Source organism: Rhinichthys klamathensis, unplaced genomic scaffold (assembly GCF_029890125.1).
Source record: "Rhinichthys klamathensis goyatoka isolate OS25496 unplaced genomic scaffold, OSU_Roscu_1.1 h1tg000211l_1, whole genome shotgun sequence".
Taxonomy (NCBI): Eukaryota; Metazoa; Chordata; class Actinopteri; order Cypriniformes; family Leuciscidae; genus Rhinichthys; species Rhinichthys klamathensis.
The window spans coordinates 673696-700952 of NW_026606736.1; the positions used below are offsets into that span (position 1 = coordinate 673696).

General features: G+C 36.3%; 1 protein-coding gene across 2 annotated transcripts in view; it reads right to left on the reverse strand.

The window, feature by feature from the left end:
- Positions 1 to 676: 676 nt before the first annotated feature.
- The window catches only part of mroh1 (maestro heat-like repeat family member 1), a 34724-nt gene continuing 8143 nt past the window's right edge, over positions 677 to 27257 (reverse strand). Inside the window, exons 10-43 of one of the 2 annotated variants that reach the window (XM_056263987.1) lie at positions 26790 to 26868; positions 25905 to 26018; positions 25674 to 25747; positions 25207 to 25329; positions 24705 to 24812; positions 22156 to 22300; positions 21626 to 21669; positions 19361 to 19502; positions 17284 to 17336; positions 17017 to 17124; positions 16505 to 16624; positions 15616 to 15738; positions 15198 to 15344; positions 14097 to 14123; positions 13232 to 13354; positions 12955 to 13034; positions 12668 to 12806; positions 12450 to 12545; positions 12259 to 12363; positions 11173 to 11308; positions 10902 to 11014; positions 10678 to 10830; positions 9943 to 10097; positions 9653 to 9818; positions 8584 to 8789; positions 7581 to 7718; positions 7138 to 7252; positions 6434 to 6580; positions 5065 to 5253; positions 4164 to 4313; positions 3869 to 4003; positions 3087 to 3189; positions 2839 to 2904; positions 677 to 2543 (exon numbers count right to left, since the gene is read on the reverse strand). In XM_056263987.1, the coding sequence (XP_056119962.1) occupies positions 2467 to 2543; positions 2839 to 2904; positions 3087 to 3189; positions 3869 to 4003; positions 4164 to 4313; positions 5065 to 5253; positions 6434 to 6580; positions 7138 to 7252; positions 7581 to 7718; positions 8584 to 8789; positions 9653 to 9818; positions 9943 to 10097; positions 10678 to 10830; positions 10902 to 11014; positions 11173 to 11308; positions 12259 to 12363; positions 12450 to 12545; positions 12668 to 12806; positions 12955 to 13034; positions 13232 to 13354; positions 14097 to 14123; positions 15198 to 15344; positions 15616 to 15738; positions 16505 to 16624; positions 17017 to 17124; positions 17284 to 17336; positions 19361 to 19502; positions 21626 to 21669; positions 22156 to 22300; positions 24705 to 24812; positions 25207 to 25329; positions 25674 to 25747; positions 25905 to 26018; positions 26790 to 26868 (3999 nt within the window). In that variant the 3' untranslated portion in view covers positions 677 to 2466. The remainder of the gene's footprint in view (positions 2544 to 2838; positions 2905 to 3086; positions 3190 to 3868; positions 4004 to 4163; positions 4314 to 5064; positions 5254 to 6433; positions 6581 to 7137; positions 7253 to 7580; positions 7719 to 8583; positions 8790 to 9652; positions 9819 to 9942; positions 10098 to 10677; positions 10831 to 10901; positions 11015 to 11172; positions 11309 to 12258; positions 12364 to 12449; positions 12546 to 12667; positions 12807 to 12954; positions 13035 to 13231; positions 13355 to 14096; positions 14124 to 15197; positions 15345 to 15615; positions 15739 to 16504; positions 16625 to 17016; positions 17125 to 17283; positions 17337 to 19360; positions 19503 to 21625; positions 21670 to 22155; positions 22301 to 24704; positions 24813 to 25206; positions 25330 to 25673; positions 25748 to 25904; positions 26019 to 26789; positions 26869 to 27257) is intronic. The other variant, XM_056263988.1, reaches the window with a different exon arrangement.

The following is a 27257-nucleotide window of genomic DNA, read 5'->3' on the forward strand; positions in this document are numbered from 1 at the left end:
ATAAAAAATAAGGACCCCAAACCTGTATGGTAGTGTATATACTAAGACAATATCTAAAGATATTTGACTTTAACTAAGACTGTATAATGCTTGCAATTAATGCGTGGCTCTTGTGAGACTGAGAATCACACTAATGCAGTTTACAAAGTGTTTGTTCCCTAATTCATTAATGCCTACATTCATTAAATATTAATCAGTTAAAGGAATAAAGACATTAGGCCATTTACATTGAAATAGACCCACTACATCAAAAGTTTAATTTACGAGTCTGTGTTTATATAGTATCTCATAGTATGTCCAACTACTTCTTGAGGACACTGTACAGTAGGTACCAAACTTGTAAAAATAGCGGATGTACCATACCATCATCACTGTTTATTAAGATAAAATAATCAATTTAATTCATTCAATACTCTACATGCTCAAACTCTGAAACAGTGGCCACACTTGTGAATTATCATTAACTTCACAGATATAACGGAACTTACAAAACGGAACAAGACAAGTGCCACAGAAAGGCTGGCACTGGTGTTTCAGCTACACAGACGCTATGAAACACGTCAGAAATCATTTAATAAATTCAACCTACAAATCTATGTTTTAGCTGTTATTGTCTACTTTTCCGACTTGGATGAGAATCACAATTGTGTTTGTTCCACCATGGAAACCACAGATGTCACAGCAAAAACACTATAATGCTTATCTTTCTTGATTGAGGACAACAGGAGATTTTAGTTGCAGTTAATGGCTAAGCAGATTATGCTAATGCACATCCCTATTAGGGTGATTTATTGCTAAAGGTATAGGGTGGCCAATATGACTCAACAGTCTACTTATAACATTTTTAGAGGATTAAACTCAAACTGAGCAGTACATCAGATTCCATTACCCGAAAAACAGTGTTGATTGTAGTTTCTAATATATTGATTCATCCTACATACATTTTTAATGATTTAAAGGGGTCATGAACTTTTTTATTTTATGTTTCCTGAGGTGCACTTATAACGTTAGTGTGACTTTTAAATCAAAAATTGTCACAATTTAGAAATAAAAGCCAATTTTCTTCCCTGGTTTTAGCCCTCGAATTTGAGTCCCTCTAGTTTTAAGGGGCGTGTCTGCTGTGAGATGTACACGCCCACTGCTATGATTGGCTTTCATCTTCGCATATGAAATAAGTATTGATGGTGTAAATCTCTCGAAAACTTTTACTAAGTTTTTACTATTACAGCTATCGAGATTAACTTATCATGAAAATAGCATTAGATCTATTTTTAGATCTACTCTCTACACATTATTTTTAGATCTCTACTCTACTTCATCATAACTAACAGTGCAAACAAGATGTAAATAAGAGATTCATTGTGCAGTGTAGAAAGCGTCATAAATTATAATGGGAGTTTTGGCGGGAGTCTAGAACTCATTAACTGATAAATTTGCGCTGTGTGATTGACAGCTCCAGTGCTTTCTGTATATAATTATCACAATTTAAATAACAGATTATGTTTGTGCTACTAAGAAAACGATGTGAAGTTGACCGTTTATTCATTGGCTTGATTTACTGACGCATAAACAGAAATAAACGATTTTGAGACAAAGAACATCTGACTGAACATAAATCATTACATATCAGAAATCACTGATTGCGGATCAGGCAATAGAATTAACCCTGTTACTTACATGTTGGGGCATTACTGTCTGTTTTCAAAGCTTGCGCCAAAATTGCGACTGATTTACCAAAGAATCCACAGTGAAATGTACTTACTTTCCTATCATTAGGATGCTTTGGAAGGTAATGCTATTTTTAGTCTAGTGATAATCATTTATCGCTCTTCTCATCTCACTAACGCGCCAGTGGGCGTGGCCAAAGATTTGATGATGTAGAAGTAGGCATCGATCTGATTCTGCAGAGGCGGTCTTTAGTTGCACTATTATGTCATAAATGTGACAAAATCTGAAATGAGTCATTTTCAGAGCTTGGTTTCAATAAAAGATGTTTTTGGACTAACAAGAAAGTTTTAAGTTCTGAAACGTTTAGAATGCTTTTTATTGTACAGTGACCTCTTACATGTCAATTCATGACCCCTTTAATGAAGTGTTGATATGCGTTTAGCACGCTACAGGAATGGTCAAGCAAGTAATACCAGCAATATTAGTGTACTTGCATTCAAACTTCAGTAAATCTCATTTGTAAAGGGCTTGCAAGTACATACCTTACATTAAAAACCACCGCAGGTGAAAAACCCCACTCTAGGGATCACACACACACACACACACACCGTATATCTGAGAGTACTTGCAGTAAAAGTGCTGTAACGTCAATACATGTCTTTTTTTTTTATTCGTCTCTTTTCTTACAGAACTAGTGAACAGTCTTTGGTCAAAAATAAAAAACCTTTAGAACAACAATTCAAAGCAACAAACTTAAAATCAAAGACCAATCTGATTGGCTGTAGAGTTGAGGTAACGTCAGTGAAAATGACCCATGGCTTCAGCGGCTTTGACCCGCACGAGAGGATCTGGATCCTGCAGCAGCATCACCAGACCTGGAGAGAGGAAAACATACAAGGGAAATATAACTTAGTCAATTAATCAAAGAAAATTTTGTTTAATTGAACATACAAGTCAGGTGATAACCAACCATTTACTGTTTTTAAGAGTTTCAACAGCAATACATTCTAAAATGCACTACCAGACAAAATCATCATTAAAAAAGAAGCAAAAATAATAGATTCCTTAGGTGCCAAGAAACAGCAAATGTAGCACAATAACAAGGATGTGCTGTCCTTCCTTAAATATATCTCTTGACTGCAGATATTATTATAGAACTGCTGTACTTACCCTTGGTCACGGACCCCATATTCATATGGGAGAAATGCTCATCATGAAGGTTTCCAAGCAAAAACCCTAAAAATTCACAAAACACGGTTACAAAACCATCACAAAATAATAGTAGAAAAAAATATATAAATACTAGAAAGTTATTTTAAATATTGTATTGCAATATTAAAAGTTAAAAACAACTATTCAATGAAGCATAAATATTTGCAATACTAAACACTGAAATAATAATAAAAAAAAGTTGTTACCAATGAACATGGCAGCACCGGCTCTGATCTCAGACCAGTTACTCTTGAAGAACTGAATGACTGTGATGTGGTAGAAGTTCAGCATGCCTGGGAAATCCTGGATCTTTGCGAACACACATTATGATTGGGGTTTTTTTGGGACAAAATTATCAGTAACAATCAGTAATAATCTGTTCAGGCCCGTTCACACCAAGGACAATAACTTTAACGATAAATATAGTTTTGATAAAAAAAAAACGTTCTAAATTTAAAAGGATAGCAGAGTCCCCGCCTCAACTATAACAATAATGGCACAGAGGAACAATATCATTTGAATCACTTTCACAATGTTAGCAACAACAACAACAAAAAAAAAAAAAAGAAATCCAGCTGATGAATGATAAAAAACATTAAAAGCCAAACAGAATCCATTCTGCTTTAAAAAGCTTGAGCATTTAAAGCAGCAGACAACCAAAATGCAGCACATGCTTGTAATAAACAGAACGATATTGTGTGTTGGTGTGGACGCTAATATAGTTATCGTTATAGTTATTGCTCTCAGTGTGAACTGGACTTTAGTCCCCGTATTATAAACTAAAACTGCTGACAACATTAAAAACATTAAGTATATCAAAGAAGAATACAAAGATACATGCAAATGTAGCATAGCACAGTGATTATAATAACAGTAATCTATAAAAGGGAATCAGTCAACTCATCAGCATGCAGAGAGAGATGAACAGAATGTACTGTGCAGTTATTCTATGCGTGTACTTATAATTAAGTTTTGGTTCTTGCCATACTAGGTATTTGGTGAGGTCATTAATGAACTCTCCATAGTGCAAACCCTTCTCCTCAAGAAGATGATTCTGGAACATGGCAGAGATCTGTTCTGAACCTACGACTGGAGCACACACGCGCATGGCATATTTGCATGCCTAGGGGAACAAAGACACACACATAAACACAAACATGCAATATTTCCATTATTATTCTTGAAAGACTTCTGGTTTTTGCATAATCCTTTTTAACTAAATTTCAATATTTATACCCTTTATAACAAAAGCAATCATTGTAGGAGTGTGTGCAGACACTGACCTTGACCACTTGAGGGTTGGGATCATTGAGGTGCAACAACAAGCTGACCAGAACATTGTGGATCTGGTCTTTAAAGATGGGCTCACCTGAGCCGAACTTTGACAGGTTTCCCAGGAGCATGATGGAAGCACATCGGATCTCATCGTTCTCCTGACAGAACATGACAAAAGATCTTTCGAGTAAAGCCTAAACAACAAAATCCACTACCAAAACACTATACTCACCAAGAATAACCAAGAATTTACTTGAGAAAAGTCAAATGTTTTAGGACCTATTTGTACCAAGGTTTTCTCAAGAAAATGGTCAGTCAAAATAGGTGTTAACCCTTTAGAAAATGTTGATTGTCATTTAGAAAGTCAAACAAAAGTTAATATTTATTTTCTTTTTATTTAATTGTTTGAAACTTGTGCAACCATGTTACCAAATCAAGGACATGTGTACATACAGTTTAAAGCTGATATTTAAATAGACAAAATGTATAAATTTTTCTTTTAAAAATTACAAAACTATGCCAGGATGGGTACAGTATGGGAACAGTATGCAGTCGAAACCATCATTTGTGTTAACCTAAAATTTGTGTGCAAGAGCTCAACAATGTTTTAAATAGTATTTTTTATTATTATTATTTATTTATTAATTAAATTATTTTTATTATTTTCCTGCCATGCAGTAGAAAAGTTTCCAAATGTGGAACACCCGCAAAAATATTTTTGGTAATTGTTTTATGTAACATAAATAGTTGTGGAAACATTGGACTTATGCTTTAAAAAAAAGTAATGAGACACCAAAGAAATTGTTTTAACAGTAATCAAACTGATTTTTTTTTAAAATTAGAATAAATAAAATGTTTACAGCTTCATAATTGTGATTTACATATTCTGTGCCTTCTCTCAACACTCACATTCTCCAGAAAGGGTTTTATCTTCATGAAGATGTAAACCACAAGCAGTTGGACATTCTTTTGATCCAGGTAAAGCAATATCTTGGACATTCCTGACATGGCCTCCAGTGTGATGAGTTTCCCTGGATCATCCTTCTCTTCCATTCCTGAACTCATGGCTGCTAAAAGCTCCTTTGCATACTTATTCACCTGAATGAGAAAAAAAACACAGCAAAGTTTAGCAATGTATAATTACACACTTAAAGGTGCTCTATGTAACTTTTCTACTAAAATTAATCCTTTTTTTATTGCCTGTGTGTGAAGGGGTTGTAATCACACATTAAAATGATCCACTTGTCGAGTTTTGCTTTTACCTCTGAAGGCCAGTATTCCGATTTCTATGTGAAGTCTCCGGGTCGGATTTACCGCGAAATCCAACGGATGTGACGTGCATGCGCGCTCCCGAGCCTCTCTCCTTATATACAGTCTATTGTAGACAGTCAGGGAGTTACGTCCGGTTAAAGGCGCACGTTTTTCGGCTTATATCTCAGTCAATCTTTGATCAATATTCCCAAGACTCTAATCGTTCGTAGTGCTGGACGGGGCCTTTCGAACGAGCCCACCCCCGAGGTCCAACTCGCCCGGCTCCCCGAGTTATAGCCGTTTGAAATCGGGGGTCCCAGCGAACGGCGATCCGGTAGGGGGCATCCCCGAGGCCCGCCACTCTAGCGTTCGGGCAAGGGTTCCCCTGGGACCTCCTCCCCTGAATTTGAGCTCTCTGGGTCTTTGCGTTCCAGAGATACGAGCGATTTTCTTCTGAGATCGTGACGTCACCGGCGTCCGCAATTTTGCAGCGCGCCCGATGGTTTTCTGCTAATATCTCCGCGAAAACACCACCAAAAACTATGGAACTTATATGGTTCTTTTCAGCTCGACTAGATGGTCCCAACGAGCCTCGGTGCTCGCCGAATCCGTCAAGTATTCGCAGAGATATTTGCGTAATAGACGGTATTGTCTATGAGTTCGAGCACGAGCGCTCTTGTAAAATTTGGTTGCAATCTGAAACATCACCACTAGAGGCCGCTAAACGTTACGTAGAGCACCTTTAACTGACTGATTTTGTTTCCAAGCTTTTGAAAATAATGACATAACTTCATTTGACTACAGAGAGAAGAAAAAAATCAGAGCAGAACAATGGAGGGTGTGGGGAACAGGGGGAACTTTTTGGCAGCAGTTGTTAGGTAAAATTTTTTGATTACAGACAATTTTATGCATGTTTCCTTACTGATTGTTGCATAAACAAGTTGCCATGTATCTCACACTGTTGCCAAGAAACATTGCCTAAAAAATCAATTAGAATTTTCATAGATGTCAAGCAGAGCTTCTGTACCTTCTCAGGTGAGCCCACAGCAATGTTCCCCAGGCCTCGGACAGCCAGCATGCGGACAGTACCGCAGGTGTCAGTAATTCTTTCCATCATGTTGTTCATCAACATGTCCAAAATCATCAGTTCAGTCACTACGTGGTGGTTCAGCAGCTAGAAGGAGTAAACAAATAAATCTTGACATTTGAATCTAGAAACATCTGAAAATATCATATAAAACATTGCACTTAGTATTTTTTTGTTCATGAAACGCTAGTCAATTTAAGTCGTATTGTACTTAAAGGGGTGAATACAAGAACAGGCCAAAGTGTATCGAATGCAATATGAGCCAGTAAATATTATTATTAATATTGAAAACAGTTGTGCTACTTAATATAATTTTGTGGAAACTATGATATATTTTTAAGGATTCATTGATGAAAAGAAAGCACTGATTTGAAACAAAAATATTTTGTAACAATGTCATTTCCTGTGACTTTTGATCAATTTAATGCATCCTTGCTGAATATAAGTATTAAATTATATATATATATATATATATATAAAAAGTTATACTGACCCCAAACTTTCAAACAGTAGTATAAAATAAACTACTGTTAAAAAAAAACACTGAAATATCTGTGCTTTTGTAAAATAATTAGTCTTTAGCTATTCATTTTTACTAGGCTTGTTAAAAAACTTAAAAATCACATAAATCTAAATGTTCTCACCTCAGAGAAGAAGGCTGTGACTGTGATCCTCTGGCACTCGTAAATATTACAGAGAGAAGGACACAGACTCTCCACAATTGCAGGGAGTCTTGGACCAGCATGCTTTGCCATTGCTCTGATAGAAAGAATAACTTTTTGAAAATCTAGTATTGCAGAAGACCACATTTAATCTTACCACAATGAGACAGAAAAAAATCATGTTAATTCAAACAATTATTTATTACTCTGAACTTGACAATTTCCACAAAAATATAGCACGAGACAACAGCTTGAAATCGACGTGTAGCACTCTCAAAATGTTGTAATTGAACACATCCTGTGTCTTCAAGAACAGTTCTATGGTTATACACATCTCCTTTAACATAGCAGAACAAAGCAGAAAAGTCTGCAAACAACAAACAGTCCACGAGAACTGGTGTATGACGGAGGACAGGTGTGTGCACCTGGAGAGCAGAGTGACTCCTGTTGTGTGCTGCTGCGGGTCCTTCATCTTGTCCCAAGCTCCCTCCTGATCTAATGGTTTCACGACAGCGTCCAGCTGAGCTCGAGCCAGCAGGATCCGCAGGGCCTCCACTGCCACCCTGAACACACACAGCAAAGAGAAACACAGATGTCAAATCCTGAGCTTCCTTATCTGCATGAGCAGTTACCTTCAAATTCACCATCCGACCCAAAATGAAACCTCCTAAGCGATTGATTTGAAACCCCTTTTTAGACAGCATGTTGCTAAGCTAAACAACAAATAAGCACATCTATTTGGTGAATTTTTTTTGCATTTTTACATGGTGCTATTTTATTCTTCAAATTGGCAAAAAGCTACTTTTTTTTGTATACGGACCGCTAAAATGTATATTTGACAAATAAAAACTAACAACCATTTTCCTAACCTCTGAACTCATAGTACTCCATGGTCTCTTTCTTCTCACATTAAACAAATACGGACCCTTTTCACGGACTGTGATAATGTGTTTCCACAGTTATCAACATCGCAAATCTAGTGAAGTTTTTCATATTTTCATAAAAAAAAAAAAATAATTATACACTTGTAACACTATACTTTGTGTTATATTGCTTTGGTAGTAAATGACAAAAATAATAATAATAATAACGCTGCTGCGAGGCTGAGGGAGTGATCTTAATTAAGAGTTAAATATATTAATGAATAAATTATCATTGACATTAAAATACTGAAAAAACCCTCCAATCTCTATTTAAATTATTTTAAAAAGAAACACATAAAATCAAGAACTGCAAGTTCTTGAAATTTCTGGAATCATAGTTAATTTGGTATATATCAATATTCCAAGTTTCTGTAAATACACAAAAAGATTAAAAACAAGTAGCTTTCTCACAATTACAACAGAGTCAAAAAGTTTGAGTACCACTGTGTTCAGTGTAACTCTGAATAAGCACAATAGCACAAAATTACATATTTATGCCACTCACCCGCACACATCAAAATAAGCAACATTGTTTTTGTTGGTTGTTTTGCGGTCTGAAATGATGCTGTTGCTGTTGAGATCTTTAGGTAGCTGAACTCCCACGCTAGAACCCAAACGCAAAAGCAGAGCGCTGAAGAGCTTTGGAAACAGATACGCCACGGCGTCAGCTGACTGACCATTCAGCATCATCTCACGAAGGGCACATGTCATCTAGAAAATATGGAATAAAAATCAATAACTATTAATTATCAAACAGGACACTGCACTTACAAACAGACTACCATTTAAAAGTTTTAGGGTAGCTTTTGTTTTTAAAGAAATTAATTCCTTTATTCAGCAAGGATGGATTAAATTGATCAAAAGTGAAAATAAAGAAATTTATAAGGATTACAAAAGATTTATATTTCAAATAAAACCTGTTCTTTTAAATTTTATATTCATCAAAGATTTTTTTTTTAAAAGTAGTCGCCACAAAAATATTAAGCAGTACAATTGTTTCAACTTTGCCATCACAGGAATAAATTACATTTTAAAATATATCAAAATAGAAAAAAGTTGTTAAATTGTAATATTCCACAATATTACTCTTTTAATGTCTATTTGTTCAAATAAATACAGTCTTGGTGAGCAAAAAAGATGTTCAAAAATATATATTTTTTAAATTCACTGACACCAAACTTTTCAATGGTAGTGAACGCCATTTAATAAATAACAGGAATAAAAGAGGTTTAACAGTTTAACATCATTTCCTAACTAATGCAACATTAAAGAATCAAGCTATTAATTGCATCCACTAGTATTTGTTTCAACAAGCAATGACTGTGAATAACATTGCCAAACACTTGACATGTCAGGACGGGAAGTATGAAGCTCACAGTAAAATCGCTACATCCTGCTTCACAAGGATTTTGTTTGCTTTGTTGTGATTTTGTTGCTTCATGCAGCATTTCTCTTTCAGTAAATACATAAACATTACTTGATTCTGCATAATTGACAGATTATGTCTAGTTAGGATGAGGCATTATGTGTTTTAAAAGCCAAATGACACAAATCCTACATATATTAAAACTTACAGCCAATGGTTGGCTTGTGGCAACTTTGGTCAAACCAGGTCTTAACATGGACTCCTTCTTATCTACACAGGGAACCATAACACTGAGCTTCTCGATAATCATCTCCATGATTTGCAGGGCCAAAGTGCTGTCTGCTCCTAGAGCCATCCACATCTCACAGCTCCAGCTGGAGAAAACACACAATGACACACACACACACACATCAAGCACATCATTATTATGCTTGAGCATCATGGAGCACATGCCAGACAATGAATGCCATGCACATAAACAACACGCACAATAATCACCTGTCGTATGGTAGTGGGTAGGCGACGAGCGTGTTGACCACTGTCTGAAGGTGCTGTGTAGCGAGGATGAGGATGGACTGACCGATAGCCACCTTCACCTGCTCTTCACCAATCACCTGCAGCCGGTTGTGCAACACCTCCAACATCTCTGGCACCTGACAAAGAAGTGAATTTTGGGAGTGTTATAAAAAATACTTTTCAACTAATTTGCTGTTACCATTTACTAATCATTTCAAGCAGCTAATCTACAGACTGAAATTTAATTTTTTATTCACAAAAAATCCACTCTATTGCCTTTTGCCAAGGGCATGATAAAAGTTTTGTCCAATTTGAGAATTAATTGTTCTTTAAGTTTCAATATTTCAATGAATTCGCTGGTTTGGTTCAAAAACCAGTCTGAATGATTTAGCTGGAGAGTTCAATAATGACATAAATTGCATAACATGCATTTTATTGCATTCAAACACTTGTAGCTGTATAAACTACATATATTACTACAATAAATATTAAAAATCAATTAGTGAAGGTTTTTTAAAACAAATTATTTATATAAATTGTCAGTTTACAACAAACCAGTCCATTCAAATAAATAGGATGATACATCGAGATGACATTTATTATATCAGTTTGCTTGTCTATAAATCTCCATGTCCAATATATACTGATCATGTAACATTTGCCGGCACTAAAAGAAAAAAAATGTATTTCCCACAATCTAATGAAAGTGTAATGTACCAGATCCTGCAGGCCAGCACCTCTGTTCTTCAGCAAGGTGTTGAGGATCACACTGGATGCTCTGGAACAGTTGGACTGAGAGTCCACCAAACCATCAAACAGCATAAACAACAGGGTGCTCAACTGCTGCTGGGGCAAACGCTTACTGATGATCTAAAACACAAGACACATGAGTGAGAAAAAGCATCAGTGCTTCAGGAGAACATTACATTCAGGCAATTCACCTTAGTCAGCTCAGAGCAGGTTTGGTACAAGACTGAATGGTCAGGATTGCTTAGCTTCTCACGAACATCTAAAAGACCCTCAACTGAATCGTCTTTGTAGTCCAGTGAAAAGCCTGTCAAACAGAGGAAAATGGAAGAGGCAAGATACTTTTCTAAGTATTTCCAGAACAAGATAACAGTGTAAACAAGTTCATATTGACACACTGTCAATCTGAAGCCCGCCCTGGGTCAGACAAAACGGAGTTTTGCTATAAAAAAAAACGTGCAGTACCTTCATAGCGCAGCTGAATGTACATTAGACTATAGACGCAGTCTATGGCTGCCCGCCGCACCTCAGGGTTTGGGTCTGTGCACCGTGGGGCCAGACGCCCCACAAGAGCTCCCAGATTATGGAATGTCACTAGATTCTGGAGAGAGAGAGAGAGAGAGAGAGAGAGAGAGAGAGAGAGAGAGAGAGAGAGAGAGAGAGAGAGAGAGAGAGAGAGAGAGAGAGAGAGAGAGAGAGAGAGAGAGAGAGAGAGATAGAGATAGAGATAGAGATAGAGATAGAGATAGAGATAGATAGAGAGATAGAGAGATAGAGAGATAGAGAGATAGAGAGATAGAGATAGAGAGATAGAGATAGAGAGAGAGAGGACGGATTAGCACTGAGCATGGGATCTAATAAGATTTTAACTGCAGTAAAAAAAAAATCCTAAAGCACATATTTTATTAATCAGTGCCTTGAGGAAGCCAAATTAAATTATCCTGCTTAACATTTTAGCTTGGGCAGAATAAAACTAATATGTGCTTTAAATACAAAGCATTCACTTTAAGGATGTGAGAGGTTTGTCTTAAACATACCAATTCACAGTGTTCAGGGTAACGATCTACAAATAACCAGAATACTTTTTTCATGCAACACATAAAATAACACTTTACTTGCTAAATTTATTATCATATTTTCAGAGTTACTTCAAACAAATACACTTCAAAATAATGACTATCTTTTACTAAATAAATATCGAAATATCTTTTGTTTATAAAATAATACGATTACTTTTTTATTTATATAATTTACAAATAAAACCCTCTTCCTCTAGAATGTTGGTGTAACAAGTATTGAAAAAGTTGTTTTAGTATGTTTGAGCATGATGGGAATTGTAACATGAAGAAGAAACATTTACAAGAAACATTTCCCAACACTAGCAATTCAAAGAGTCTAAGACCCTATCAGTAATTACTCTCTCTCTCTCTCACACGCACACACACACACACACACTATATATATATATATATACTGTAAACACACATCATATATATAGTATACTTTATGTATAGACATACATACATATGATACGCCAATGATGTCCTTTACCTTCACATTGAGATGGTCCAGATAAAAATGCAGTAAATCTGCCATGGTCTTTGCTGCTCTCTCCCGCTCATATTCTTTTCCTGAGCTCAGCCAGCTCTCAATATGCTGAGAAAAAGCAAAAGCACTCAATACATGGGGTTCAGACAAAGAGACTACAAAATGGCAATTAACTTTTATAGTTACTACTTCACCTTAAAAACAGACTGCAGACCATCAGGACTCAAATCTCTGGCTAACACATTCTTCAGCAATTCAAGAAGAGCGTTAAAAGTATCTGAATATAAGGCCTGAGGGGAAAAGAATTGTAATGAAAGACAAACTCTATGTTTAAAGCATGCATGAGACAAAAGAGACACTCTCCCAGGGATGTGTAAGTTGTACGTACTGTACATGCATATTTTATTCTGACCTCTCTTTGCTGTGGATCCAGGGCTTCTTCATCTTTAGCTTTGTCCAGAGTGTCCACAGAAGGAAGACCATAAACACCAGTCAAACATATTTTTAACAAGTCAAAGTTTTCATTTTCTGATAAAGGAGGATCTAAGTTTCTGAAGGCTTGAGTCAAGTTCTTAATAGATTGTGGCACTGTTTCATTAAGCATCACAATGGACAAACATGTTTAACATATATTTACAAAGACAAACATTTTAAAAATAGTGCAGATGAACACTAGAAAGATTTCAAATGGTAGGATACATGAGGTTGGCACACGTGGTCATAACCAGATAGCGAACAGGAGTCCGCATGACATCTGCTGGTTCAGCTTTAATGAAATCCTGCAGGAACATAAAAGACAAATGCTAAATAGGTATATCATATTCTGAAACTGATCTGAGATTTACAAAATAACATTTCATTTTATGCCACATTCATCTCCTAGCTTTTGCCCAATGGAAATGTAATCTTCCTTATACTGAAAGTACATTGAAAACATACTGTATATTAAAAACTGAATGATCTTCAAACCTCTCACCATCATAACACCCATCAGCTCTTGTTTGCGGGAGAACAGGAAGCCCTGTTTACGGACACTGTTGCTGATGGCCTTGGCAATGAGTCCAACACTATGAATGAGACTGAGCTTCATAGTCATGTCCTATGAAATGGCCATGAAAACACACACACACACACACACACACACACACACACACACACACACACACACACAGATGAAAACACACTCAAACTGTGATTTATGGAACAAAGCATATGTCAATCAAACAGAACAGGCAAATCAAGACCTGGAATAAGAAAAGTATTTCCGGGTCAAAGTCGCACCCAGCATGCTCATTTTAAATAAATAAAAATACATGTTTTACTCATAACATTTACTTACTTGTACTTTAAACAGTGCAATAAGAGATGGAAATCACAATGTGCGACAATATAATTGTGATTCAATAGAAAAAGAGTTGAATTTGATAAATCAAGCCACCTAAATTCCAGAAAACCCTGTATCTAGACACTGTGACGCTTTAGTAAGACAAAGGTTATCAGGTTAGTGAGCTTTTTTTTGACCTTCTCAAAAACCATGACTCTTTTACTTACAAAGCGTAGTGTAAAAGTTTAAAAATGTCATCTTTATTTTATATCTAATTTATCAAAAGACCTTTTTAAAAGATTTAGACGAAATATGAAGAGCTTTATATCTGCGAAAACATTTTTTTTTTAAACTCAAGTCTCATAAAAAGTGTCATAAAGAGATAGCTTTTTTGAGAGGGTCAAAAGGTTATACTGTAAAGGTTTTGGTTGCAGCATCAAGACTGAAGAGAAAGTGAGTTAAAGTTTAAAGGTCAGAGGTGAGAGAAGGTCCTCATGATCTCTTCCCTTCACGGTACCTTGGTCTCTACTTTAATTCCCAGAACCTGTACAACAATAAAAGTAATGATCCATTGTAATTCACAAACATGAAAGATAATCCATTTTATTTAACAATAATCAGAACTTTATGATTGGGCACACAATGGACTATCAGAATGATTAATTATGTGACCCTTCAGATACTTTAAGTACATTGAGATATAAATCAAAATGCCTTTAGTTTTTTGTGTGTGTATCTGTGTGTGTGTGTAAAGTTGTCCTAAGAAAAGAATGGGTATTGTTCAAAATTCATATAATATAACTTTGATGAAAGGTTTTGATCCACTTTAAATGTTGACTACTGTAGTATATATATATATATATATTATATATATTATAATATAATATAATTTTAATGAATTCAGTGAATAAACACAGCAACATTTTTCAAAAATCCCCATAAAGACTCACATGAACTCAACTTTGATATTCAAGTTGGATTGGAGTGCAGAATGCTAACAAAATTAGTTACATGGTTCCCTAAGAGTGAAATTATTTTAAATCGCACAATTACATTATGAATATGGATGAGATATGTTTCAGCACTCAAAGAGAATTAATGATCCTTATTAAAAATCGTTTAGATCAAACTCTCATAACTGCAGCCTCAAAAGCAGCCAACTGAATCTTGTCAACATATACTAGGACATTCAGAGGACTTATTTAGGAAAACACCTCACAGCAACAACACATTTTTAATTTTTTTGCCTCGCTGGTATAACAAACAATGAGAAATGATTAATGTATTCTTCTGATCAAATAAATAAGCTGTTCATCTAACATAATAGAGCTACAGAGGCATGAAAATTAAAGTTCTTCCAAAAATCTCCTAACAAACAACCAATGCAAATGAAAGTTGAGGCATCAATATTTTTGGTCCAACTATGACTATAAAACTGACTAAAACCTCCAAACTCATTGGTCAAAACTCACAATAACATTTTAGAATTTAGAAATACCAGTTTACACTTTGTAATACTACAATAAAACTGCTGTATTTTCAGGACACAGAAAGTCACAGAAAGTACGCAGCAGACAAAAAATATGATGGCGTTACAGTTGAGCCCTATGGGTTTTACCTTGGTGTTGAAGTTTTTCGAGATGTTTTGGAGAATGTCCCTATCGATGCGAGTGAGGAGCTTATCTTCTGGAGCGTGCAACGCAACATAGCCGTAACACAAAATTAAAGTGCTTTTCATTTTCTCCACATCAACATCGTTTTTATCCTGAATGACAAGAAAAGTAACACAACAAGATACATGTGTGAAATACGGTTTCTGAAGCGCTTTATAAACCTAATATAATGATCATTTTACTACCTAACCTTTGCACAATGGACCACTGTGCACTGTTAAATTTCACAATTATTATAATAAAAAAATATGACAATTTCAAACTAAATTTAAATGTTACAGTTTTTAACACCTGATTTGGAAAAAAAGAAAGAAGATATTTTTAATTTGTATTATTTGAGAAGCACAATGAAACTCGCCCTACTTTGAGAAGACCAAATATCCCTGAGGCTTTCCTGAAGGCGTCAGACTTCCCAAACTCCTCCAGTTTTTCCAGCGTGCCATCGAGATGGCTGCTGGCGCACAGCCCGATTCCCATGGCAACACCCTGCAAACCAATTATTGCCTGTTACTACCATTATTCTTAATTAGCAGCTTTTAAATAACTGCAAAAACCCTTATTTAACGGTAGTCAATTTCTCAGATATCCAAACTGTGGAACATTTGGATCAATTCTATACAAATCTATGTTTAGAAATTATATGGGATCTATGTTCTCAGTGATAACTGATAGCACAGCAGAAGAATTACCTCAATTTGGATACAGGTACGGGTCAAAACAGACTACTGTATGGACTACCGTATTTTCCAGAAGTCATGTTTTTTTATCTTCCGAAACATGCTGGAATTTATCTTCCAAATATTCTATATAATGGAATTAACGTCAAGCACACAAAAGCGTTTATAATAAGTGTTGTTTTTAATGAATGCCACTATAATTTATGTTTGTTTTATACTGTTCTGTTAAGAATACCATTAAATTGAAAGGATTTGTTGTGGAGTGAGGGGAACTAAAATACATATTTAGAGTTTGCCAATATTTACATTATAGTAAATATATTATTTACAGATAGTATAATTAGCGACTAGCTTCAGACTTTTTTTCTAATATTTGGTTAGCTTTAATCATTTTGGTGACAGTGTGGTAAAAGGGATGCATTAAGATACATAATTCCCCAGAGAGGGGAGAGTGTGCTGTCTGAACGTTGTTCTTGAGCAAGCAGTTTGACTGTCAGCACATAAACTCTCTCTTAATTCAGAAGTCAGAAGTGAACTGATAAGTGCGCGGTGTACAAGCGCTGAGATCGGTGTACCGTTCTTTCGATTGCATCATTGTGGCGAGTGCTGATCAGGATCTCCTGCAGCTGTTTCTTGACCAACTCTTTATTGTGGCACTGCTGGAGAATCACACCGACACACCTATACAAAAAACTCTGAAAAAATAGAGAAAAAGAAGAGTTTGTCAAAAGAATGCAGGAAATGACATCAAATTTACATTGAAATAAATATTTAGTTTGGGGGAACCGCATGAGACATTCATTATGTTGGCTACACACATCCAAACAAGCTGAGAACTATGTTCTTGAATTGCTGTTTTATACATATTTATGTTTTTTTCAAATCTTTTACACAAAGCATTCAATGCATCAATACCAAGAAACTGTCACATGATTAGTTCTTTCACGAATGGTCACAACAGCTGCAATCACAAGGATTAATTTTTTAACAAAAAAACTTAATAAAAATAGCTATTGTTCCTTGTCAGTAATTTTAAAGCTTTCCTTTTTTATACCATGAAGAGGCACAGATGGGTTTCTTAACTGACCTTCTCCTCCAGTGAGTTGTTGTAGGTGGGCAGGTACCGTGTGGCTTCTGCTGCAAGCTGACCGGTCCACTGGCTGTCGTCAATGGCTGACAGAGTTTTAGACAGGAGCTTCATCACAATCAGAAAGCAAAGTCTGATTAATCACCATCAATAACTTTGGCCATGTTCTCTTCTCTTATTCGTATAGATTTCTTGATAACAGTTTTTTAATATCGCAAGCTTTTCTATTCAATAGTCATTTATGCGTTCATACACATTACTACAGACCTTAAGTAAACTTTCTTCCCACTTCTTTTTGTCCAGAGATTCTTCTGATGATTCTGGTTAGAAAAACACAAAATTCAGTCAGAGATCCATTCAAACCACACTCTGGAAAAAGTCAAAGATAATGGGATACCCAAAAGAAGTCTTTAAAGCTACACCATGTAACTATCTTGGAAGAGTCGCGGAATGTGAAATAGGAGTTTTCATATTCAAATATAATTTTGGCTGTATCTTGGAAACATCTGGTTGTCTTGTGAGTCTCTAAGGACAGGTGGTTTTGGGAGGCACTTGAGATCATAGCAGACGATTCAAGAACCTCTCCTTCAACTAAAAACTGACGGAGCAAGACAGAGCGAACCTGTAAAGTTTCAGTTACTAGCATAGGTGAAATTTGCAGGTGGGACAGGTGGGACACGTCCCCACCACTTTTTGCCAGGGTCGATATTGTCCCCACCACTTTTTGAAACATCTCGCGAAACAGATGCATCTAAGGAAATATCTTTAGCTGACTACCAGAGTAGTAATTGCATTCATTTGTATTAAATAAGAGGTGATCTGGCACTGGAATGTGGTTTTTGAAATCATTCCGAGTGTTCGTTGCCGTTGTAATCAGTGTTCTCTTGTGGCTCATACAGTCTTCACACGAACAAACGCTGCAATCTATCACTTAACGCTCTCCATTCGTTCCGGTGATGTGAAACCACAAAACAAAGTGCACACAAACGTGTCCCTGCTCTTGATAAACAATAATTGATGAACATCTTTAGTTTTAATGCAAATCTTGGGTTCCTACAGTTTTTCAAGTTAGATTTAAGTCTTTTTAAGACCTTTTTAAGACCATTTATATAAAAAATGAATACCTATTCCACATCCCTACCAGCAAAGAAAAACATTTATTATAAATAAACTTGTGTTCATTTATTTTTCAAATGTGGAATGGGTAAAAGATGATAAGCCAAGCAGGTGTGAAAAATAAAAACATTTCAGTAGGCCACAAGAAAGTTTGCAGAACAATGTTAAGTTGTTTTTTAACATTAGCTAGCTACTTATTCCATGCTGTGAATATGGGGAACTGAGAGACCTCTGAACAATAAACATCGAAAATCCTAAAAATCGTGGTTGACAAATGAAACTTTTGAGGAAAAATACAATACGGAGGAGAAGTTACATATACAGCACAATTTTTAAGACCCACACATCAAAATTCAAGACTTTTAAAAGTCTTTTTAAGGTATTATTTCCAAATTAATAAATTCAATGCTTTTAAGGCTTTTTAAGACCCCGCGGGAACCCTGTAAATAAACTATACGAGCGCAGATTAGAACCCAAAACCGCTTAACAAAAGTTATACCCCCGGACCATAAAGGCACACGGATCTGTGTATTTGTTCACTGATGTGAAGAAACTCTGTACTGACAATATATTGTATTCTACAGTAGTCAACATTTGAAGGGGATCAAAAAAGTTCATCAAAGTTGTCCTAAGTCAAGAACGGCTATTGTTCAAAATTCATGTATAACTTTAATAAAATCTACTTCAAATGTTGACTACTGTATATTATGTAAGGATGAAACTATCACATTAAACGAGTTCTGTCTACAAGTTAAACTCAGCGTACAATTGAAATTGATTTCTGGATATCATGTTATTTTTTCTGCAATTGTTATAGTACATATCTGACAAAGCAATTAGCACTCTCCCCCCACACACAGACACAGACACACACACACCTGTCCCACCCACTTTTTAAAACAAAGTTAAGCCACTGGTTACTAAATACAGAAACAAGACCTCTTATGTCAGTAAATTGACCTACTTCGTTGAAATATCGCAGCAAGTTAGATTAGACAGAGCAGTGCTTCCTTGCAAAGGCAATCAGACTAAATGGATTCTTTCATAGATCACATCATTTCTCATGATGTCCAAATTCAGTTTCAAGATGACTGGACTTTTGAAAACATGATGAAACATTAAAGTGTGCAGGTGGATGTAATGACCAGTAGGTGGCGTGGTCTGGTGGCCTTGTGAAGAACAGCCTTGCACCTAATCCTCTACATCACTGTTGTATATTTTAACAAACCTTCAAGATAATCGAGCAGCTTTGGAATCTCATTTTCCCACAGCGGCTCTGCTTTAGGGTGAATGTTAGGGCTGATAGAGTTGAGCAGACTCAGGGAGGGAGCACCGTGTCCCCTGCACCGAAACGGGAACGAGGCATTCACCTGAGGAAAATGTAACATTTATTTTAGATGTTTAAGGTCTGCATTAAGCAGCGACTACATTACATCATGATCCAAAAGAGTGTATCAGGAGAAACAGAGACATTGTTGAGAAACAAAATGGACATTGTTAGCTTAACACCAATATTATGTATATGAATATCTCAATGTGTTCAATGTTTTGAAACACTACTGTTCAAAAGTTTGGGGTCAGTACACCTTTTTAATGTTTTCTATGCTCACCAAGGCTGAATTTATTTGATCAAAATTACAATAAAAGCAGTAATATTGTGATATTATTACAATTTAAAAATAACCTTTTTAATATAATCTTAAATGTAATATTTATGTAATATACTATTTTTTCATGTAGTGGCAAAGCTGTTTTCAGCATTATTACTTCAGTCTTCAGTGTCACATGATCCTTCAGAAATCATTCTAATTTGGTTCTTATGAAACATTCCTTATTATCACAGCTGTGTTGTGCTGCTATATTTTTGTTAAAACACGATACACTTGTGATCATGCATTGATTTGAAATATAACTTTTTTTGTAACAAAGTAAACGTCTTTATTGTCTCTTTATTATCAATTTAATGCATCCTTGCTGATTAAAAGTATTAATTTCGTTCAATAATAATAATAATAATTTTTATTATTATTATTTTTTAACAATAATACTGTATGAAAGTAGCACCATATTCAGTTTGATTGTCATCATTAAAAAATAGGTAGCACTTTATTTTACAGTCCAGGGGGCGTATTCACAAAGAATTTTATCTTACCACTAAGAGTACTCCTAAATCGCACTAAAATATTTTAGCTAGGAGTTTTCTCTTAAAAGTTATTCACAGCGCCTTTCAGACCTACTCTTAGTAAGGAAAAATGACAACTCCTAAACTAAGAGTGAGTCTTCGTTGCTATGGATGACGTCACTTCTCATGCACGAGCTTCCTCGCAATGATCACGGTGATTGGTTGTTAGATGACAGGGCCATCAGGCGGAACATAACACAGACGCAACAAATCATGGAATTACGACATCTAAATATGTCTGTGTCCTACACAAAATAATAATAGTAACGTCATTGAAATGCATATATAATGACATGTTTGTGCAGGCCCCAGTGAAGTCTAATTCTAAAAAGGCAGAGAGAGAAAAAAGTAGTGAATTAAAATAAATTAAATCAAGGTAGCCTAATACCCCAATGAAAGTCGCCACTTGCCTAATAATGAAAAACAACACTTGCATTAACACTTGCTTGGTTAATTGACATCCTATTAGCCTAAATAGACTACTTAAAGCAAGGAAATGTTGCTCTTATTGAAGTAATGTAATAGTTGAATGACAGTGGATTATGAAGTCGCCAAAACGGAAAAGAAAGCCCAACTGGACGCAGGATCAGTTACTGCTGCTGGCCCAGTTGGTGCTAAAAAAAAAAAAAAAAAAAACCTGATAAAAGTGAAATTCGGCACTGGGATATCAAGCAAAACTAAGCGTGAGAATGGGAGAGGATTTGTTTGCAGATCAATACAGCATTCCCGCTTGTGTCGCGGACTCCGGACGACTGCGAGAGGCGGTGGTATGCACTACAATCCTTTGTGAATAGGTCTTAGTGAGTTAGGAGTCCTCTCGACTTCTTTTAAGCTGTCCCAGACTTAGGTGCTACTTTTAGGGCTAAAATGCTTTGTGAATTACTCTTAGTCAAAAAAATTAGGAGTCCTAAAGTTAGGAGTGACACGCCCATTATTTTTAGGAGTTGCTCCTAAATTCGCCAGTTAGGAGCTACTTTTAGCCTTAAAATTCTTTGTGAATACGGCCCCTGTTCCCCATGAACATAATAATAGTAATTGCAATAACTGGGTAATAACTAGGTACTAAACCTGAAACTACACCTAAACCTAACCCATGTAGTTACCTTATAATAACCAGTACTTTCTTAGGTCAGTACACTGTAAGTACACGTAAGTGCACGTACTGTAAAATAAAGTGCAGCCCAAAAATATGCCACAACTGACCAGAATCAAGAATCAAGCAGTCCAGAGAGGCATGAAAAACCTTACTCGTTGCCCACCTGAAACTGATAATGATTGAAGTAAAAAAAACACTGGAAATTCTACACTTACCAAGAGCCTTATCATCAGGATATATTGTGAGGGAAGACTATAGCCTGCGGGAAGAGGAAAGAAACAGAGCAAGACAGAGAGAGGGGGAGAGCAGACAAGGGTAACCCATTAGTAAAGCACATGATCCAAAAGCATTGCAATTAACGAATAAATAATCACTGAGCCTGGGACTTATTTGTCCTACTAGAGTTCAATTTAATCACTGTCAGTGTAAGAAACAATTACCCTCTGCCCAAAAAACTTTATTCAGTTGATAAATACCACTTTTCATTTGACTAATTAGAAACAGACTCAACAGGCAAATCAAACGACTTGCAATGAAAACAGAACGTCTGCAAGTGCAATTTAGTTTCAGTCCAACAACGAAAAAAAAAAAACGATTTAACGGCATCTGCTGGATTTGCAGCACTGCAGAGGAGACAGAAAGTGTGATTCACGGGTTTCTGCAGGTCAGACATTGGAAAAGCTCTTAGTATAAGACTAGGCTCATCAGTGACATCATGATCGTGTATGTGTGTGTGTGTCCACACCTTGTGCATTGAAGTCTATGATGAAGTTGGTTTCTTGTGCTGTTCGCTTCTTATTGGCCAGAAGAATTAAACTCTTGCACAAGGGGGTGGTGGCGTTGGCAAACTGATTTGGGGTCAGGTAGCAAAGCAACATCGGCCACAGAACCTACACGAAAAATAACATGCATTATGTTCAGTAAACGAAAGACAAAGTGTAGAGAGATAAAGGGCAAAGTGTTTATATCTTATAACGGATATATAAATACTGAATAATGGATGTTTATTGTAAATAATAAACATATATATTCATATGGTTTGTGGATTTATATACAGTATATACACTGCCTAGCCCCAAAAAAAAAAAAGGTACAACTTCATAGGACCGTGACCGCCTTATGCTTTGATTAGGGAATGCATTTGCCAAATTATCGTTTCAATAAGCAGATACAATGTCACAACATTAATTTCCGTTCAGAGCTGCATTCATTTCTCATCAAGATCTTCTATTGATGATGGGAGAGTCGGACCGCTGCGTAAAGTCTCTTTCAGCGCATCCCAAAAAATCTCAATGGGATTAAAGGAATAGTTCATCCTAAAATAAAAATTCTGTCATCATTTACTCACCCTCAAGTTGATTCCAAATCTGTATGAATTTCTTTGTTATGTGGAACATAAAAGAAGATATTTTGATGAATGTTTGTAACCAAACAGTTGTGGGGCACCATTGACTTCTACTATGGAAGACACTGGTCCCCCACAACTGTTTGGTTACTGACATTCTTTAAAATATCTTCCTATGTGTTCAGCAGAAGAAATACATTCATACAGGTTTGAAACAACTTGAGGGTGAGTAAACGATGACAAAATTGTAAATTTTGGGGTGAACTATCCCTTTAAGTTCTGGACTCTGTGTGGTTAAAAATTGGAGCCCAACAATCCTGGTATTGTCATTTTGGAATATGCACATGCCATCAGGGAAGACAAAATCTATAGATGGAAACCACTGATTATTCAGTAGTTAGCTGACCTCATTTTTTGGGCACATAATGTTGCTGAACCTAGACCTGACCAACTAAAGCAACCCTGCCACCCTGACAGGCTTGTACGGTAGGCACTAGGCATAATGGATACATCACTTCTTCTGCATCTCTTTTCACCCCGATATGCCCATCACTCTGGAACAGTTTAAATCTGGACTCATCAGACAACATGACCTTTTTACATTGCTCCAGAGTCCAATCTTTTTTGCCCAACTCTTTCTTTTTTTCCTCCTGATTAGCCTCACTGATAAAGTGATTTTCTTAAGGCTACACAGCCTTTTAGTCCAAACCCCTTGAGTTATCTTCGCATTGTGTGTGTGGAAAAGCTCTTACTTTCACTATTACACATAGCTATGAGTTCTGCTGTTGATTTTTTTTTCTATGATTTGATTTCACCAAATGTTTAAGAGATCTCTGATCAGGATCATTAAAAAAAAGAAAATTCTGACCACATTTCTTCCTCAAAGATATCCTTCTAGATATTAATTACGCATTGGACCCAATTTTAGCAGTTTCAGCAATCTCCTTAGTTGTTTTCTTTGCTTAATGCAGACTACCAATCTGACCTTACTGAAACAAAGTAACATCTTTTCCATGACCACAGGATATCTTCCGACATGGTTGTTTAGGGAATGTGAAGCTACTCACTGCATCAGATTAAATAACTTCTTGCAAGAAGAAACATATTAATCACTGTATTAATTATCCAGTGGAAAGCTCTTACCTATTTGGTTTCAGTGTCTACCTTGATAAATCCACACAATAAATCTCATAAAAGTGTAAATTCAGTGCTTTAAAACAACATGTTAACAAGTAAGACACAACAAAAATCTAAAAATAGTCTGGCTAGATGTGCATCTCCTGAAATTTTCCTGGTTATCATTTGAATGCGTTTTGGCAACGTGAATGGAGACAGTCTCATCGGCACATAAACTGTCTTCGTCTGTCTGCTGAGGAGAGATCCCTGTCAACGGCCTGCTGTTGATGTTGGGAAGCTCACAGGAAAAAAGATCTAATATTTCTCTAGACACTCTTTCTTACAAGCAGCAATGCGGGGCTGAGGCTGCTGACTTTGGCTGTGAAGATGATGGACTGTGCTGAATGACTGCAAAGCCCATCTCTCACTATATAAGAGTTTCATTGAGTTGTCTTCAAGATAGTAAGACGCATTGCAGATGTGCATGTGTCTGATTTAGTGGCAGTGCGACTGTCACCACCACAGACATTGATGTTCCCCTAATATTCAGATCAATATTGGCTATATATGGTTGATTTTTAAATCACTACACTTCCAGACAATCAGGCCCAATTATTCAATGGCAGCTCCCCTTAAGAATAATGGCAGAGATATGACATTCATCAAGTTCACCGGGCATGCATAAAATGACATGCAATATCAGTCAATCATCATAACGTTGCACAACAGTAACAAGAAAACATTGCACATTTTGAAATAAGAACCATGACTTCAAGCATCTAAGGAAACCATTTTAACTTGTTTGCGGAAGTTGTACAATTGCGTGTACTCACATCAGTCAGCCGGCCCACTGTAGTAGTGAAAAGATGTAGCGTGTTATCACACATGCTACGCAGAGCCTCATTGGTCACTTCCTCTGGGTCTGGTGGTCGCTGTCCTCGCTGTATGAATTTTAACACATTTTATTACCCATGATATTGTATTACACACCCGAGCATAACTAAGGCTAGGCTAAAACCAATAATTGTTCAAAGCTATCAAACAAAGGGAATCACCCCAGCTAATGCAAATATTTAAAAACTAAGCTATGCACTGACATATGACTCAACATGGACTATGGACTGACCAAGCTTGCTAAATTGAATGCTAAAGAGGTCTGAAACAACAGATCGTTAACAATCTTGCAGTTCAATGCATGGGAAATCAAGTGAGATTTGTAGACTTATCAAACAGAATCTAAAATGTGGTCAGTGAGCAGAAAGTTCAGTTGCAGCTACAGTCATGTGACACTGCAGTAAGATAATGAAATGTGTAGCCAGTAAAGGTTGTTTGTACATGATAAGTGTCTGGTAGAGCACAGTGCTGAATGATGAAGCGGACGAGCAGGTCTCCTCCCTCCAGCTCTAGGTAACCATGATGAGCCATCGCACTGATCACCTGCACCACTCTCTTCTTCACCTGCACAGGTAAACACAATCATTAAGACCTTTCTGAACACTCAGAATTTCTGCACATTTATTCCTGAAAAAAAAACAAAAAAAAACATTTCCACCACATAATTCCATTAAACAATACATAACAGTGACAATGACACTGCAGCATAAATGATAGCAACAGGGGGGGGACTCTTATGCATGAACATTCACTTTCGAACATGTTAGTAGACAAATTAAATAAACTAGTGTGACAAATGTATTTTAAGGGAGTTTATTTTCTAAAGGTCCACTGGGGCAACATTGTCTAAAGTTGATGAAACACCCATGTTTTGTCACATATCACATTCAGAGGATTTATTTATGTACCTTATTGCTGTGGTCAGCCAGAGGTTGCCTGATGCTGGTTAGAATTAGGAGCTTCTTGGTTTCCATAGTGGAGGCTTGAACAGACATGGTAGAGTTTTAAAAAACAGATCTGTAAATGACTATCTCAGCAAAATATTCAGATCCTTTCATAACCAAGTATGACAATCTGGATGTGAGTGTCTGGTTGTGAAAGGAATCGTTGACGTATTTGATTACATGTTTAAAACTCACTGGATGAGTTGATGAGGTGTCTGAGAACAGCCAGTGCGCCCATTCTGTTCCTCTCGTTACTGTTCTCCAACCTCTGGAGCACAAACACCATCAGGCGGTCGGGGAACGTGTTCGCTGGGACCAAAAACAGCAAAATATTACATTTGTCAAGTTCACCCTCAGTTACCATCATAGACTTTGACAGTGTTCTGTGCCAATAAATGGACCACCAAAACTGGTGTTCAAATGTATACACACTAATAAATGGTGTCTGGTTTTAATGTCTGGTAAATGATCCAATATATAAATAGCCCATATAAAGTCTCTGCTTCATTATCTAGACCAGTGGTATTTGACAGGTTTTGTTTTAGGACCCAAGTTGAAAATGAATAGGTAAAAACCTGGGAACTAAACTAATAAATAAAAAATGTGCCCATGTAACCATTCATAAATGTAAGGAGTACTTTTTCTAATTTATGCACTTGCTTCAGTACAGATCTAGCACTAACACCTATTATTTTCACTGTTGGATGACACACTCATGATTAAAACATCATGATTGACATGCACACACAGAAAACACATAATAACTCCTTGCATCTGCTTGACAAAACACAACCGCGAGAGGAGAGAAATCCAGCTGGTGTGTGTCAACTCAAATCAGCACCAAGCACACAACTGTACAAGATCATCTCACTGATTGAAAGAGCCTTCTGGCTGGTCAGACACTTTAACTTAATCTCAGCTCAGACTCCATCAGCACATGACAAAGATATTGCAAACAGCAGTCAGCTGACTTCACTTGAGTTCATGACCACATGGCTAGTAAAATAAATTGATTTCTATGATTTTACATTTGCATGCACCTTAAAATAATAAATAAAAAAAGGTTTAAACAAGACTCACCAAGGATACTGAAGCATCGCAGGACCTCGTTGTGATTTTTCACAGTTGGAGGGTTGCTGAAGTCTACAGGTGAGCATATCTGGAAAGAAAATAACTTTAAAAACTTGCTTTTTTAATGAAAAATGCAGTGATGAAGCATAAAGGCAATTAAATGAACTAAACTGGTTTTCTAATAAAAAAAAAGGGTGTAAAGTTTAAAATAAATGTAATAGATTAATTGAAAAATTCTCAAATTTCAAAATAAATGGTGTAAATTAAAACATCAGTCAATAAACATCTTTTCTAAGCCGATTTCAACTTAAATCAAAACAAATTCCAAGGCCACAGAGGTGAACTTCTGTGAACACTTCCTATTAAGTTAAACTGTTAAATGGCCCTGGGTTGCTCTCTTTGTAACACTGTGGTTAGGCAACTTAAAACCTGTTCTACCAAAATGAAAACACAATTGCAAGAAGTTAAGCAAGAGAT